The sequence below is a fragment of the Balaenoptera ricei genome, chromosome 10, assembly GCF_028023285.1.
Source record: "Balaenoptera ricei isolate mBalRic1 chromosome 10, mBalRic1.hap2, whole genome shotgun sequence".
In the NCBI taxonomy this organism is placed as follows: Eukaryota; Metazoa; Chordata; class Mammalia; order Artiodactyla; family Balaenopteridae; genus Balaenoptera; species Balaenoptera ricei.
Window position 1 is genome coordinate 35,206,296 of NC_082648.1, and position 17,399 is coordinate 35,223,694.

Genomic DNA, 17,399 nt, shown 5'->3' on the forward strand with positions numbered 1-17,399 from the left:
CCCAAAGGTAATAATCATATATATATATATATATATATATATATATTTTTTTTTTTTTTTTTTTTTTTTTTTGGCCGTGCTGTGTGGCATGTGGGATTGTAGTTCCCTGACCAGGAATTGAACCCATGCCTCCTGCAGTGGAAGCATGGAGTCTTAACCATTGGACTGCCAGGGAAGTCCCAATAAAATATATTTTTTAAAAGACAATGGAAGCCAGAAGATAATGGAACACACTTTTTAATGAGTTTGAAAGAAAACAACTACCAACCTAAAATTCTGTACCGAGTGAAATATTCCTCAGGAATGTTTCACACAAATAAAAACTAAGATAATCCATCGTCAGCACACTTGTGTTAAAGGAAATACTAATGGGAGTTCTCTAGGTTAAAAAATGAGAATGGTCCTAGGTAGAAGTTTCCAGATGCAAGAAGGAATGAAGAACACAAAAATGGTAAAGCTCTGGGTAAATCTGAGTAAACAGGGTCTGTATCAAATAATAATACTAGGATTTTTTTTGGGGGGGGTTTCAAAATATATAGAAATTGAAACATGATAACACTAGCATATAAACCAATAGAGGAGGTTAAGTAGAATAAAAGTGCACCAGAGGAAAAGTAAAGTACTAATTATCATTAGAATTTGACAAGTCATGAATATATTTTTGAGTCCAGATATAAACCCTCATATTTATTATGTCGATTTTCAATAAAGGTGCCAAGACAATTCAGTGAGGGAAAGGATGATTTGTTTTCAACAAATAGTGCTGGAATAATTAGATATCTACATGCAAAATGATGAATTTAGACCCTTGCCTCATACCATACACAAAAATAAACTCAAAATGGATCATAGACATAAATGTAAGACATAGAATTATGAAAATCCTAGCAGAAAACATAGGAGTAAATCTTCATGGTCTTGGGTTAGGCAAAGATTTCTTAGAAAGAACATGAAAATCACAAGCAATGGAAGGAAAAAACTGATAAATTGGACTTTATTAAAATTAAAAATTTTGTCCTTCAGAAAACATAATATGAAAGTGAAAAGACAATCCACAGATTGCAAACTATTTGTAAATCATATATCTGATAAGGGACTTGTATCCATGATATATAAAGCGCTCTTACAACTCAACGATAAGACAAATAATGGGGAAAAGATTTCAATAGACATTTCAGCAAAATGAATATATGAATGGCCAATAAGTACATGAAAAGATGCTCAATATCATTAGTTATTAGGAAAATGCAAATTAAAATTATAATGAGCTCTACGCCCGACAGGTACCGCACCACCATCATGGATACGAGCCGTGTGCAGCCCATCAAGCTTGCCAGGGTCACCAAGGTGCTGGGCAGGACCGGTTCTCAGGGACAGTGCATGCAGGTGTGCGTAGAATTCATGGATGACATGAGCTGCTTCATCATCCGAAACGTGAAAGGCCCCGTGCGCGAGGGCGACGTGCTCACCCTATTGGAGTCAGAGCGAGAGGCTCGGAGGCTGCGCTGAACTTGGGACTGGGTCCTGGATGTCTGGGTCGACCACCTGGCCCACGAGGATGATCTGCTGTTAATAAAGCATTTATATTGTGCGTAAAAAAAAAAAAAATTATGAGATGACACTTCACACCCACAAAAATGACTCTAATAAGAAAAAGACAATAACAGATTTTGGTGAGGATGTAGAGAAACTGGAACCCTCATATGTTGTTAGCAGGAATGTAAAATGGTACAGTCACTTCGGAAAATATTTTGGTAGTTTCTTAAAATGTTAAAAATAAATTTACCACATAACCCAAACAATTCTTCTCTTAGGTATCTACCCTCTCAAAATGAAAATATATGTCCATGTAAAGACTTGTACACAAATGGTCATAGAAACATTATTCATAATAGCCAAAAAAGTGGAAATAATTCAAATGTCCATCAACTGGTGAATGGATGAACACAATGTAGTGCAGACATAAAGGAGACTACTGTTAGGCAATAAAAAGAAATGAGGTAATGATACATATTACAACATGAATGAACCTCCAGAATGTTATGCTAAGTGAAAGAAGCCAGACACAAAGACTACATTTTGTATGCTCCTATTTATATGAAATTTCTAGAAAAGGCAAAACTATAGAGATAAAAAGATCAGTGGTTGCCTAGAATTAGAAACTGCAAATTGGCCACAAGTTTTCTTTTGGGGGCAACAGAAATGTCCGAAAATTAAACTGTGGTGATGATTTCACAACTTTGTAAAATTACTGAAAAACAATTTAATTGTACACTTAAAATGAGTGAATTTTATGGTATGTAATTTACCTCAATAAAGCTGTTAAAAGCTGTTATGTAAAATGACATGTTTTGTAATCAGAATTACCTCTAAAACAGTAGCAAAATAAAGGTGAAATAGAATAATAGAAATACTTAACCAAAAAGAAAAGAAAAGAAAAGCTAGAAAGGGGACAAAGAGGAACATAAAACAGGTGAACAAATACCAAGCACACTGTGAGATGGTAGATTTAAACTCAGATATATAAGTAATAACATTAAAGTATAAATGGACTGTGTGCTGTTTTTCAATTTATTGCCTCAGCTCCAAATTCACCCTTTTTTCTGTTCTGTGGAAATGGTTCTGGGCCTTTTAAATATTTTTCCTTTGCCAGATGGCACTGAGGCTTTGTCAGTAGAGGGCGCCGGAGAGACATTACAGAGAGGAAGGGTTTCTACATCCTGGTGCCACTGTGCTCACTCTTCAGGCTCCGGCAGCATGCGCAGCTTTCCAGCATCCAGCTCCTGCAGTGCACATGGCTTCCCCAGCCTCAAGCACTTGTCCTTTCTCCAGCACAAAGTTCCTGCATGCATGGTGACCAGCTGCACCCAGTGGCCAGCACCTTTCCATTTCTTGGGTGGCGTTTTGAGATGCTTCCCAGTGAACAGCTTTCCCCAGCGTCCTGGAGTGAGGATTTCCGGTAAGTTCCAGAGGGTAGACTTCCAGAAAGTTCCACCCACATGGCACCACAGAGAGTTCTCTGCCATCCAGTGAGCCTAGCTATGATCAGTCCTGAGATGGTGGGGGAGGGAGGTGTACTTTTCCTTGGACACTCTGTCTCAGCCCTAGAGTAGTTGGCTTTTCCTTATATCTGCTATATGTATTAGAATTCTCTGCTTTTTACTAGCTAATCCTTCATTATCCAACCGCCTGTTATAGTTCATTATTCTCTATATTACATTTTCCCTTCAAATTACCATACAGTTTCTCTCTTCTGCGTGGACCTAAACTGATACACAGACTAAGTTCTCTAATTAAAAGACAGAAAATTTCAGATTTCACTAAAAAAATACCCCAATATATTTTGCTAAAATGTAAGAATACATTAAGATTGAAAGTAAATATTGAACAAATATTTATTCTTATGCAGTTGCATAACGTTGAAATAGAAATTTAGCATGGAAAAAAGATTGAAAGTAAAAATACGGAAAAAATATATACTACAAAATAACTGGCCAAAGGGAAGCTGACATAGCTATTAAGGCAAAAGTAATTACCAGAGATAAAGAAGAGTACTTCGTAATGATAAAAGGTTTAATTCAGAGGGAAGTATAGAAAAATTCTAAATTCCTATGGTGACTAGTAACAGCTCCCCCCATCAAAAGCAAATATGGACAAAACTACAAGAATAAATAGATAAATTGATAATTATAGTGGGAGGCTTTAACATTCCTCTCAGAACAAATGGAAAAGAAAATCAGGCCCTAGCTTTGAACAATATAATTAACAAACAATTTTATTGCATGCAGCAACTGCAGAATCCATGTTTTTTCAAAAAGAAAAAGAACGTTAATAAAAATTGACCATTTGTTGTACAATATAAACACATTTCAAAGGATTGAAATTATATACAGTATGTTTTCTGATCAAAATGAAGTTAAACTTGAATTTTATTATAGAAGTAGAAAATATTCATACATTGTAGAAATTTATAAGTACGTTACCAAATAACTCATGTTTCAAAGGAGAACTCACAATGGAAATTCGATAATATTTTGAACTGAGTGAATAAAAATACAGCTTATTAAAACTTGTGTGATGCAGCTAAATAGTACTTAGAGGTTAATTTCTAGGCTAAATATGTATACGTTAGGAAATGAAAAAAGTTGAATATCAATGATCTAAACATTCAGGAAGTTAGAAAAAGTACAACAAAATAAAAAGGTCAAAATAAGAAATAATGACAACAAGAATAGAAATTAATTAAAAAAACAAACAGTGGAAAGCGAAATCAACAAAGCTAAAATTAAATTGATAAACCTCTGGTAATGCATAAATCAAAAAGGAGAGAAGGCACAAATAACTATTTGTTCTAAGCTATTTTAAAAGTTAATAGAAGCTATTGTAAGCAACTTTATACTAATAGTTTTGAAATTTCAGGAAAAAATGGTCAAATTCGTAGAAAAATACAGCTTATCTAATATGATACAAGAAAACTAGAAAATCAAAATATTCTTATAGCCATTAAACAAATTGAGTCTATGATTAATTGCCACAAAGAAACCTGCAAGCCCAGATAGCTCCCCTGCATATTTTCATGGAACATTTAAGAAAGAAATGCCAGTGTAAAACATCTCAGCTAGAGGATACAAGGCAAACATGATCTTGATATCAAAACTCAACAGGGATATAAAGAGAAATGAAACTTAGAAGAATATTATGAGAAGGAAAGCCCCTCAGAGTATAGATGAAGAAATTCTAAACAAAATATTCTCACACCAAATCTAGCAAGATATAAATAACATAATGTATCATATTAGTCTGCTCAGACTGCTGTAACAAAATACCAGAGAATACATGGCTTAAACAACAGGAGTTTATTTCCTCACGGTTTTGGAGGGTGGCAAGTCCAAGATCAAGTTTCTGGCTGGTTGAGTTTCTGGTGAGAGCAGTCTTCCTGGCTTGGAGATGGCCACTTTGTCCTCATAGGTCTTTCCTCTGAGTGCCCATGAAGAGAGAACAGGAGATCTCTGAAGTCTTTCCTTATAAAGACACTTGTTCTATGGGATCAGGGCCCCACTTTATAACCTCACTTAACCTTAATTACTTCCTTAAAGGTCCCATTCCCAAATAGAGCTACACCGGGGGTTAGGGCTTTAACATATGAATTTTGAGGGGACGTAAATACTCAGTCCATAAACATACATCATGACCAAGTGGGATTTATTCAAGGAATGTGATGTGATTCACACATTATCAGAATAAAATAAAAATGATAAGACCCTTTCAATAGATGCTGAAAAATAGCATTTGATACAGTTCAATATCCATTAGCTGATAAAATTTAACATTTCTTAGAAACCTAGGAATAGAAGGGAATTTTCTTAATCTACCAATAAGTGACAGTATGCATCATATTTAATGGTGAAACTGTGACAGCTTTTCTTTTGATGTCAGGAATAAGACAGGGATATCTGCTGTCACCACTTCAATTCAGTGTTGTAGTGGAGGCCCTAGCTATGGCAGTAAGGCAAGAAAAAGAAATAAAAGATATAAGGATTAGAAAGTGTGCTGGTTATTAAGCTACTGTCTCTGAGCTTGAATCCACCTTTGTGATGCTGGTTCTGGGGCTCTGGAAACCACATTTCTTTGTTAACTGTATCAGCTCTGCCTATAGGAGGCCCTAAAGGGGCCCAGGAGTGGAATTGCTGGGTCATATGTTTGTTCTGTGTGTGTGTGTGTTTCTGAATCATCTTATAGTCACCTGGTAAAAAAATTTATAGAAAATCACAATTTAGAAGAAACCTTTGAATTCTTATTTTCAGTATTATTAGAGATGAAGAGAATTAGATATAAAAATTTTTTTAAAGGATCCTCATCACTTTTTTTTTAACTGAAGTATAGTTGATTTATAATATCATGTTAGTTTCAGATGTACAGCACAGCAATTCAGATATATATATATATATGTATATATATATATATATACACATACATACATACATATATATATATGTTCTTTTTCAAATTCTTTTTCCTTATATGTTATTACAAAATACTGAGTAGAATTCCCTGTGCTAAACAGTTCTGCTGGTTATCTATTTTATATATAGTAGTGTGTATACGTTACTCCCAACTTCCTAATTTATCCCTCCCGCTGCCTTCCCCTTTCGTAACCATAAGTTTATTTTCTATGTCTGCTCATCACTTCTTTTAAAATTACATAAAGACACATCAACTGCAACCTCCTGAAACATATTTTGCTCTAAGGAGTAATCTACGCTTGTTGGGACTGATCTGTTCAATCCGTTACATCACTGACAGAGCAGTGGGCAGTTAGTCCAGGCTTACACTACTGTGTGACCTCATTTCTCTGCTTTGTTTCCAGAGAAGTTTCCTGCCTGGTTATGAACTGTTTCCTTGCAGTTGGCTTGAATCCCAAACCTCAGCTTCTGCCTATGAAGTAAATATTTTGCTTCTGATTTTATCTTTTCTCCATGTATGAACTTTGAATGCAGACTTTTTCCTATAATTGTGACCTGAATACAGAATTGTGATCATTCTATTCCAAATATACCCTGACCACACTTCTGCCTATGTACCTTGAATTATTTGGCACTATGAACAGCATTTAGCGTAGCATTTTCCCCTTTCTTCCTTGGGGAATGAGAGAGAGGTTGGGTTATGAACCAAATTTATTTAACTAATTGATTCTATTTGAGGTGGTATCATATAGTGTTAAGTGTGAGTAAAATAACTAAAGAGGTGGTGATCAAGGTGGTGGCAGGAGGCTATTTAGTTCCTAGGAAAGTACACTTATTATGTAGGAAAAGGGAAGTGATAGTTTTATTCATATTATGTCAAATTAATGAGTCAAAATGAAACATAATGGATTTTCTGGGTTATATACAGTCACGCTGATATAATAATGGTTTCCCCACTCCCACCCTGAAACTTTGCAGGATTTAACAATGGAAAGGCTTTTAAGTTTTACTATTAGAAAATTCTATGGTCATTGTTAACAGTCTTATGTTAATTTAGAACCTTTTTGAGTTTCCAGAAATCAAGGCAGTGTTAATAGGTAACAGCTATCCTCTGACAGCTTCTTGAAAACACTGCCATCCATTTACAATTGCTTTATCAAAATTATTAATTACATAATTTCCTATCTGTTCTTTCCAGTTTAAATAAAAGTGAAAATTTCCGTAGCATCAATTTTGGTAAGTGAATCCAGAGCCAAACAATAACAGACTCTATGAAATCTGAATAATACTTTTTATTCAGACAGCTTGTTTAAGGAGTTCATTCTTGAGTGTTCTGCTTTTTACCTTAAACATTTAAAAATTAATATTGGCCTGTTTTGGTAAGAAAAAGCCAAAGGGTTAGTGATTAACCTTAGAAATTTTGTTCACCCTTCTCTCTTTGAGTCAAATTCCGTAATAAAAAATACTAGCGTAGGCAATTTATTTCTTCATGTGTCTAGTAATTTTTTATCATATACTGACATGGTGGATGATAAGATGACGAGACTCTGAATTATAATATCTTTCTCTGAAGAGTGTTGATTTTTGTTCTAGCAGGCAATTATATTATTGGAGAATCATCCTGATCTTCTAGAGTCTTGGTTGTAGGTTTTTTTTAGTATGAATCTGTTTAGGTTTTGTCCTAGAGCCTATTCCTCTCTAGGAACTTGATCTTTATTCATAAGGCCTGGCCCTTCTTGAGTTCAAGGTGTTTACTAAGTTCCTGTGACTTTTATGGTGTGAGGTAAGTGTCTAAATTAATGATTTTGTATGTGGATATCCAATTTTCCCAGCAATATATGTGGAAAGGCTATCCTTTCCCTGTTAGATTGCCATGGGATCTTTGTCAAAGATTAACTGAACATGAGTGTAAGGGTTTATTTCCAGACTCAGAATTCTGTTTCATTTTTTCCATATGCTTATCCTTGTGCCACACTCTCTTAATTGTTGTAGCTTTATATTATGTATTGAAATCAGGTAGTATAAGCCCTCTAATTTTGATCTTCTTTTCAAGGTTGTTTGGCTATTCTAGGTTCTTTATATCTCTATATACATTTTAGGATCAGCTTGACAATTTCATAAAAATAAGCTTGCTGGCATTTTATAGGGACTGCATTGAACTTATACGTCAACTTAGGAAGCATTACCATCTTAATAATATTGAATCTTCCGGTCTATGAACATGAAATTTCTTCCTACTTATTCAAATCTTTAAAAAATTTCTCTCAGCAATGTTTTGTATTTTTCGGTGTACAAAATCTTAACACTTTTTTGTTAAATTTATTCCTAAGCATTTTGTTCTTTCTGATTATTTTGTGAATAGAATTGTTTTCTTCTTTTCATTTTCATATTGTTGCTAGAGGAATAAAGCTGATTATTGTCTATTGGTCTTGAATTATGTGATTTTGCTGAACTTATTTTTTTTAGTTTTGGTTAATTTTTTGGTGAATTTCTTAGGATTTTCTACATATAGGATTATATTGTCTGCAAATAAAGCTAATTTTATTTCTTTCTTTCCAATCTGGAGACTTAATTTCTTTTTCTTGCCAAATTGTACTGGCTGGAGTATCTACTACAACACTGGAGAGGTGAGAGCAGAGATCTTTGCCTTATTCCCAATATTACAGGGAAAGCCTTCAGCATTTCTCCATTAAGTATATGCTAGTTGTAGGGTTTTTGTAGGTGGCCTTTATCAGGCTGAGAAAGTTACCTCTATTCTAAGTTCCAAGTTTGCTGAGAGATTTTTTCATAGATGGGTGTTGGATATGGTTAAATTAAACATTTTTCTGAATGTATGAATATAATCTTATGTTTTTGCTCTATTAAAATGTTGTATTATATTAATTGATTTTTGCACGTTAAACTAACCTTGCACCCTGGAATATTTGGTCATGGTGTATAATCTTTTTTTTATATGCTATTGGACTTGGTTTGCTAGCATTTTTTTTTTTTTAATAATCTTTTTTTTTTAAACTTTATTTATTTATTTTTGGCTGCGTTGGGTCTTCGCTGCTGCACACGTGCTCTCTCTAGTTGCGGCCAGCAGGGGCTACTCTTTGTCGTGGTGCACGGGCTTCTCATTGTGGTGGCCTCTCCCGCTGTGGAGCACAGGCTGTAGGCGCACGGGCTTCAGCAGTTGTGGCATGCGGGCTCAGTAGTTGTGGCTCGCAGGTTCTAGAGCACAGGCTCAGCAGCTGTGGCACACGAGCTCGGTTGCTCTGCGGCATGTGGGATCTTCCCGGACCAGGGCTCGAACCCGTGTCCCCTGCATTGGCAGGCGGATTCTCAACCACTGTGCCAACAGGGAAGTCCGGTTTGCTAGTATTTTATTGAAGATTTTTGTGCCTATATTCATAAGCGATGCTGGTCAGTTTTCTTTTTTTATGATGTTTTTGTCTGGCTTTGATATTAGAGTAACACTAACCTTACAGAATGAGTTTAGAAGTGTTCCCTCATCCTCCATTTTCTGGAAGGACTGGTATTATTTCTTTGCTAAACATTTGGAAGAATTTACCAGTGAAGCAATCTGAGCCTTGGATTTTCTTTGTGGGAACATTTTTAAACAGTACTTCAGTTTCTTATTATAGGATCTCCCAAAGATACCCATGTCTTAATCCCCTGAGCCTGTGAATATATTACTTTACATGGCAAAAGAGACTTTGCAAATGTGATTAATTTAAAGACTTTGAGATGGAGAGAATAGCCTGGATTATTCAGTTGGGCCCAATATAATGACGAGGGTTTTTAAAAGTGAAGGAGAAAGGGAGAAGAGTCAGAATGATGTGATATGCAAAGCACACCTGCCATTGCTTGCTTTGAAGATAGAGGAAGGTGTCCATGAGCCAAGCAATGTGTCTAGGTGTCCTCTAGAAGCTGGAAAATTCAAGGAAACAGATTGTCCCCTAGAGCCTCCAGAAGGGAATGTAGTCCTACTGTTACTTGGATTTTAGCCCAGTGAGACTTATAATTTTTCCTCAGGGAGTAGAACTTCTAACCTATAAATGTAAGATAATAAATCTGTGGGTTTTTAAGCCACTGAATTTGAGGTAATTTATTACAGCAGCAATAGAAAATGAATACCTAGACTATTCATATTTTCTATTTCTTCTTCAGTTAGTTTTGTTAACTTGTGTCTTTCAAGGAATTTGTCCATTTCATCTAATTTGTCTAATTTTTTGACACAAATTTGTTCATGGTGTTTCCTAGCAATCCTTCAGTCATTTTGGTCTCTTTAAGGTCAGTAGAGACCTAAAAGAGGTCTCTCTCTTTCATTCCCGATTTTGGTAATTTGTATATTCTCTCTGTCTCTTTCTCTCCCCATCCCTCCCTCCTTCCCTCTCTCCCTCTCTCTCTGTCTCTATCTCTGCCTTGGTCTGTATTTCGAAAGGTTTCTCAGTGTTGCTGATCTTTTCAAAGAACCAGTGTTTGTTTCATTGATGTTTTTTTCCTGCTCTCTTTCTGTTTTCTATTTCATTGACTTTCACTCGGACCTTTATTATTACTTTTCCTCTACTTGCCTGGGGTTTAGTTTGCTCTTATTTTTCTGGTTTCTTAAGGTGGAAGCATAGGTTGTTTATTTGATACCTTTCATCTTTTCCAATATAGGCATTTAAATCTGTAAATTTGCATCTAAAGCACTGTTTAGTTATATCCCATAAATTTTGAGATGATTTATTAAATTACCATTCAGGTCAAAATGTTTTTTAATTCTCCTGATTTCTTTTTTTGACACATGGGATATATATATATCACTGCAGGTACAACACAGAAACCTGTCATTTAATCCACCAAACACAAAATACACCAGGAAAAATGACTACAATAAAGGAATTCTCAATATTCAGCATGCCAATTTGTGACCTTGTAGCACAATTACTGCTGGACCTTTTCACTTTCTTGGTTGAATTCAACATCCATGGAATGTAAGCCATCTTCATCCTTTAAGGGAATGAGTCCCCCCAAAAAGGCTACTTACACTAGGGAAATTATTTTTGCAGAAACCTACTCCTTGGGACATATCACAGATCTACTAAAATTTCCAAGACTCCTGTACAAGACTCCCTAGGCTAAAGAAACACTGCCTTATAACAATGCTAGTCTTACAAAGCCCACAGAACTTTGGGTACATTAAGCTTCTGTAAAGTGTTAGTTTCTGCTAACAAAAATGACAAAATAGTATATATTTGTTCTACTCTCCCCTTTCCATTTCTTGAGTTCAAGTCAGAATACCAAAATAAGTTTGGCAAATGAATCCCCCAAAATACTGTGTCACCTGCTGTGTTTGGAATACTTTTTATCGCTATCGCATTTATCTAATGTCATATCAACCTGCTCTAGACTGAAAAAATAAGCACATTTACATGAAAGAGTTGCTTGAATTGTGAATTCTCTAGGATACTTGCAACCATCATGGTCCAAATGAAGGCACTGTCCTGTGATGCTTGAAATTCAAATTTTTATTTAAATTGAAAACATATTTAAACATTAAAATATATGAAGGCATATATTTTGGATATTAACCCCTTATTGGATATATCATTTGCAAATATCTTCTTTCATTGAGTAGGTTGCCTTTTGCTTTGTTGATTGTTTTATCTGCTGTGCAAAAAGCTTTTTAGTTTGATGTAGTCCCATTTTTTTATTTTTGCTTTTGTTTCCCTTGCCTGAGGAGACATATCCAAAGAAATATTGCTAAGACTGATGTCAAAGAGCATACTGCCTGTGTTTTTTTTTAGGAGTTTTATGGTTTCAGATCTACATTTAAGTCTTTAATCCATTTTGAATTTTTTTTGGCTGTGTTGGGTCTTCGTTGCTGCGTGCGGGCTTCCTCTAGTTGCGGCAAGCGGGGGCTACTGTTTGTTGCAGTGCACGGGCTTCTCATTGCGGTGGCTTCTCTTGTTGCAGAGCATGGGCTGTAGGTGCACGGGCTTCAGTAGTTGTGGCGCACGGGCTTAGTTGCTCCGTGGCATGTGGGATCTTCCAGGACCAGGGATCCAACCTGTGTCGCCTGCATTGGCAGGCGGATTCTTAACCACTACACCACCAGGGAAGTCCTTGAATTTACTTTTATATGTGGTGTAAGAAAGTGGTCCAGTTTTCCCAACACCAGTTATTGAAGAGTCTGTCTTTTCCCCATTGTATATTCTTGGCTCCTTTGTTCTAAATTAATTGACCACATAAGCATGGGTTTATTTCTGGGCTCTCTATTCTGTTCCATTTGTCTATGTATATGTTTTTATGCCAGTACCATACACTTTTGACTACTGTAGCTTTGTGGTATCGTTTGAAATCAGGGAGCATGATACCTCAGTCTTGTTCTTTTTTCTTAAAATTGCTCTATTGGGGTCTTTTGGGTTCCATACAAATTTTAGGGCCATTTGTTCAAGTTCTGTGAAAAATGCCTGTGATATTTTGATGGGGTTTGCATTGAATCTGTAGATGCTTTGGGAAGAGTGGACATTTAAACAGTATTAATTCTTCCAGTCCATGAGCATGTTATATCTTTCCATTTATTTGTGTTGTCTTCAATTTCTTTCTTCAGTGTTGTATAGTTTTCAAAGTACAGGTCTTTCACCTCCTTGGTTATTTTATTCCTATGTATTTTATTCTTTTTGATGCAATTGTAAATGGATTGCTTTCTTAATTTCTCTTTCTCATAGTTCATTATTAGTGTATAGAAATGCAACAGATTTCTGTATATTGATTTTGTATCCTGCACCTTTACTGAATTCATTTATTCTAATAATTTTTTGGTCAAGTGCTTAGGGATGTCTATATATACTATCATGTCATCAGCCTATAGTGAGTTTTACTTCTTCCTTTCCAATTTGGGTTTCTTTTATTTCTTTCTTTTGTCTGCCATGGCTAGGAATTCCAATATGATGTTGAATAAAAGTGGTGATAATGGGCATCCCTGTTTTGTTCCTGATCTTAGAGGTAAAGTTTTCAGCTTTTTACCATTGAGTTATGTTAGTTGTGTGTTTGTCACATGTAGCCTTTATTATGTTGAGGTATATTCTCTTTATACCAACTTTGTTGAGAGTTTTTATCGTAACTGGATACCAAATTTTGTCAGGTGCTTTTTCTGCATCTATTGAGATGATCATATGATTTTCATCCTTTGTTTTCTTTATGTGGTGTTTTGATTTGTGGCTGTTGAATCATCCTTCCATCCTGGAATAAATCTCACCAAATTATACCATCTCCTTATAAAAGGTTATGTGTTTCACACAGAGCCATGCATCTGGTGCTGGAGAGGGTGTGGAGAAAAGGGAACCCTCCTACACTGTTGGTGGGAATGTAAATTGGTGCAGCCACTATGGAGAACAGTATGGAGGTTCCTGAAAAAACTAAAAGTAGAGTTGCCATATGATCCTGCAATCCCACTGTTGGGCATATACCCAGGCAAAACTATAATTCGAAAAGATACATGCACCCCAATGTTCATAGCAGCAATATTTACAATAACCAAGACGTGGAAACAACCTAAATGTCCACTGACAGAAGAATGGATAAAGAAGATGTGGTACATATATACAATGGAATGTTACTCAGCCATAAGAATGAAATAATGCCATTTACAGTAACATGGATGGATAGACCTAGAGATTATTATACTAAGTGAAGTAAGTCAGAAAGAGAAAGATATCACTTACATGTGGAATCTCAAATATAACACAAATGAACTTATCTATGAAACAGAAACAGACTCACAGACATAGAGAACAGACTTGTGATTGCCAAGGGGGAGGCGGGTGGGAGAGGGTTGGATCGGTAGTTTGGGACTAGCACATGCAAACAAACTATTATATATAGAATGGATAAACAACAAGGTCCTATTGTATAGCACAGGGAACTATATTCAACATCCTGTAATAAACCATAATGGAAAAGAAAAATACAATCGGAGGAAAAAAAAAAAAGCCATGTATTTGGAAAGATGTAGTGATAAAAAATGCAACAATCCCAGAAAGGAATCTGCTTAAGACCACATTCTATAAAAGGTGTTGCATTTCTGGTCTGCTTATTCTAGGTACCAGAGCTTAACTAAAATTATTAATTGGTTCTATCTGTAACAGTACCTAAGGATTCTGAAAATTTGGATCTTATAAAAGCAATTTTTAAAATAATTGACAATGGCTAAACCCATCCTGTTGTCTTGGGTTTGCTCTCTGACTGCAGTTGCTTACGTTGTTACTTTAAGTAACAGTGCTTATCAAACTGCTTTCCAAAGAGCCTTTACCCTCCTTCCATGTTTTGCAAGTTATCTGTGAACACTGCTAATTATGGGAAATAGCTTCTTTTTGTTTGGTGCTGCATCTCTGTTTTCTCTCCGCATCCTGCTCAGCTGCCTCAGTATTCTGTCTTCGACAATGATGAAGGGAGAGCCTAATAGGCTTGACAAGATAAGGAACTTCCATATTGATTCCAAACTGAAAATAAATACCACATTGCATGGGAACATCCCTGTGAGTTGGGTGGGACTGACATACTCCTCGTCTTCCGGAATGGGGACTGGGACACAGGCCTGGCACATCAGGGCTTTTCTTGGGACTTTTGCTGGAACCGTTGGGGGAGACGAGTTCTCATTCTTAGGATTCCTAGCTTTAGAGATACTGGTGGTCATCTCTGCTATCTCATAAAGAAAGTTTGTGGGAAAACAAAGGTAGTACAGAGGAAAGCAGTGGTTAAGAGACAAAGAAAAACAGATTTCTAATTACATTTTTAACCCCTTCATCCATTTCTGAAGCTAGAGGTCTCAGTTACATGATCCAGTGATCCTTTACCTCCCCTTTTAAAATCATGCTTCACTCCTCTATAAACAATTGTGTCTAAATTACTGATCTAGCTTTGGTATATTCTATGTAAAGCTTTCAAGTACTTCTCTTTTACTATTTACACGTATTAATGCCTAAATATTTCGTGATCACTGTTGTGTACCACAAATTACACACACTTATGGAATATAAAAGAAATGAATTAACAGTTAATACTTATAATATAAATGTCCTATTATATGTGGCCATCTGTTTTTTGTGATAATCTGAAAATTATAACCAGCAGTTCCAGAATAGGCACCTAGTCAAAAAAACCCCAAAATAACAATGAGTAAATAAATGATTGAAGAGGGAAAGAAAACATATCTTATATCTGGTAGGATGGGCATTCTCTGATTGACAGATGCTTTTACATTAGAAATCATCCAGTTTATTACAGATCCACAGTCCTTTTCCCGGAAACCCGGGGAGTCAGATAGATTTTTTTTTTTTTTTTAACATCTTTAATAGAGTATAATTGCTTTACAATGGTGTGTTAGTTTCTGCTTTATAACAAAGTGAATCAGTTATATATATACATATGTCCCCATATCTCTTCCCTCTTGCGTCTCCATCCCTCCCACCCTCCCTATCCCACCCCTCTAGGTGGTCACAAAGCACCGAGCTGATCTCCCTGTGCTATGCGGCTGCTTCCCACTAGCTATCTATTTTACGTTTGGTAGTGTATATATGTCCATGCCACTCTCTCACTTTGTCACAGCTTACCCTTCCCCTTCCCCATACACTCAAGTCCATTCTCTAGTAGGTCTGTGTCTTTATTCCCGTCTTGCCCCTAGGTTCTTCATGACCTTTATTTTTTTTTTTCTTAGATTCCATATATATGTGTTAGCATACGGTATTTGTTTTTCTCTTTCTGACTTACTTCACTCTGTATGACAGACTCTAGGTCCATCCACCTCACTACAAATAACTCAATTTCATTTGTTTTTATGGCTGAGAATTTTCCATTGTATATATGTACCATATCTTTTTTATCCATTCATCTGTTGATGGACACTTAGGCTGCTTCCATGTCCTGGCTATTGTAAACAGAGCTGCAATGAACATATTGGTACATGACTCTTTTTGAATTATGGAGAACAGTATGGAGGTTCCTTAAAAAACTACAAATAGAACTACCATACGACCCAGCAGTCCCACTACTGGGCATGTACCCTGAGCAAACCATAATTCAGATAGATAGATTTTTAAAACCAGAATTCCTCAGCTCCTCTAAGCTCCTTTCTTTGGTCTAGTCATTTGGATTTCTACTGTTTGAGGACTTCCTCAGACACTTGTTGATGCTGATATGTCTGTTCATTATTTGAACGTGGAGCACTTAAAAGCTGATCAGAAGCATATACCACCACCACCACCTTGGGTATATCAACTTGAGGGACTTTATTGTTGAACTGACCTCTTTTTAGGGCCCAAATTTCCAGTGTCTATGTCTTTTCTCCTGGTAAGGAATGACTTCCCCCGCCCCCCCAGTCCCCCGCTCGAGGTGAAATGAACTTATCTGAGAGTGTTTTGGACATTGGCAGGGGAAGGAGACTGCAGGTGTCATGGCTCAGCATGACTGGGGGGCAGCAGGGAGGGTCTTGGTGGCTTCACTGCTCTTTACACAAAAATTTTAACCAGCTATGTTTGTACATTTGTTTGTGTGGTAAAATATACATAAAATTTACCATTTTAACCCTTTTTAAGTATACAATTCAGTGGCATTAAGTACATTCACAACGCTGTGTAACCACCACCACTGTCTACACCTAAAACATTTTCATCATCCCCAACAAAATTCTGTACCCATTAAACAATAACACTCCCTTCCCCCTTCCTCCCAGTCCCTGGTAACCTCGATTCTACTCTGTCTCTATCAATTTACCTATTGTAGGTACCGCGTATAAGTAGAATTATACAATATTTGTCCTTTGGCGTTGTTTGTACCTTTTTATTTTTCAAAGAACTCAGGTTAAGTAAATGGCCCAAGGCCATCAACTCTAAGTGGAAACATGGCCACAGAAACCTAGGTATGTCTGTCAAGAGACTATAGTCTTAACTACTATGCCATTACTACCTTAGTTGTTGACTTTTCCCATCCATATGCATATATGTATCCATACACAGCAGGTATTTTGCACTTGCCATTAAATCCAGAATGTTTTTCCATCCCATTAGGAATTCTCTGAAACATTTTAATGCTTTCTAATAATCATTTTGTATGTATCATGCTTTATCTTTTGTTGATATTTAACTATTTGTGTTTTAAATTTTAAATAACAATATATACCTTTGTACATAAATATTTGTATTTCTGACTAGAATCCTAGGATAAAAGAGAATGTTATTTCTGGTTCAAACAACAGAACATACTTAATAGTTGATACTTGTTAAATTACCCTTCAGAAATTAGCCCGTGTATAATACAAGTATTCTTATGACATCTTCATCACCACTAATTTTTTTTAATTAGGTGAAAAAAACCTAATGTCCTACCAGTTGAATAGGATCTTTGATAAAATATTTTCATTTACTATTTTAAATTTTCTATATATTGTTTATGTCACTAGCTCATTTTCTA

At 36.0% G+C, this 17,399-nt stretch overlaps 2 protein-coding genes across 5 annotated transcripts in view; both read left to right on the top strand.

Annotated features, from left to right (window-relative positions):
* The window catches only part of PPHLN1 (periphilin 1), a 234,071-nt gene that overhangs the window by 49,667 nt on the left and 167,005 nt on the right, over positions 1–17,399 (top strand). The window lies entirely within an intron of this gene.
* LOC132373107 (small ribosomal subunit protein eS28-like) lies at positions 1,284–2,342 on the top strand. The gene has a single exon (XM_059935664.1). It carries the CDS (start codon positions 1,300–1,302, stop codon positions 1,507–1,509), a length of 210 nt encoding a protein of 69 aa, XP_059791647.1. The 5' UTR covers positions 1,284–1,299; the 3' UTR covers positions 1,510–2,342.

Excerpts from the sequence above, each read along its gene's own strand:
- LOC132373107 (XM_059935664.1), top strand. The coding sequence starts at position 1,300 with ATGGATACGAGCCGTGTGCAGCCCATCAAGCTTGCCAGGGTCACCAAG.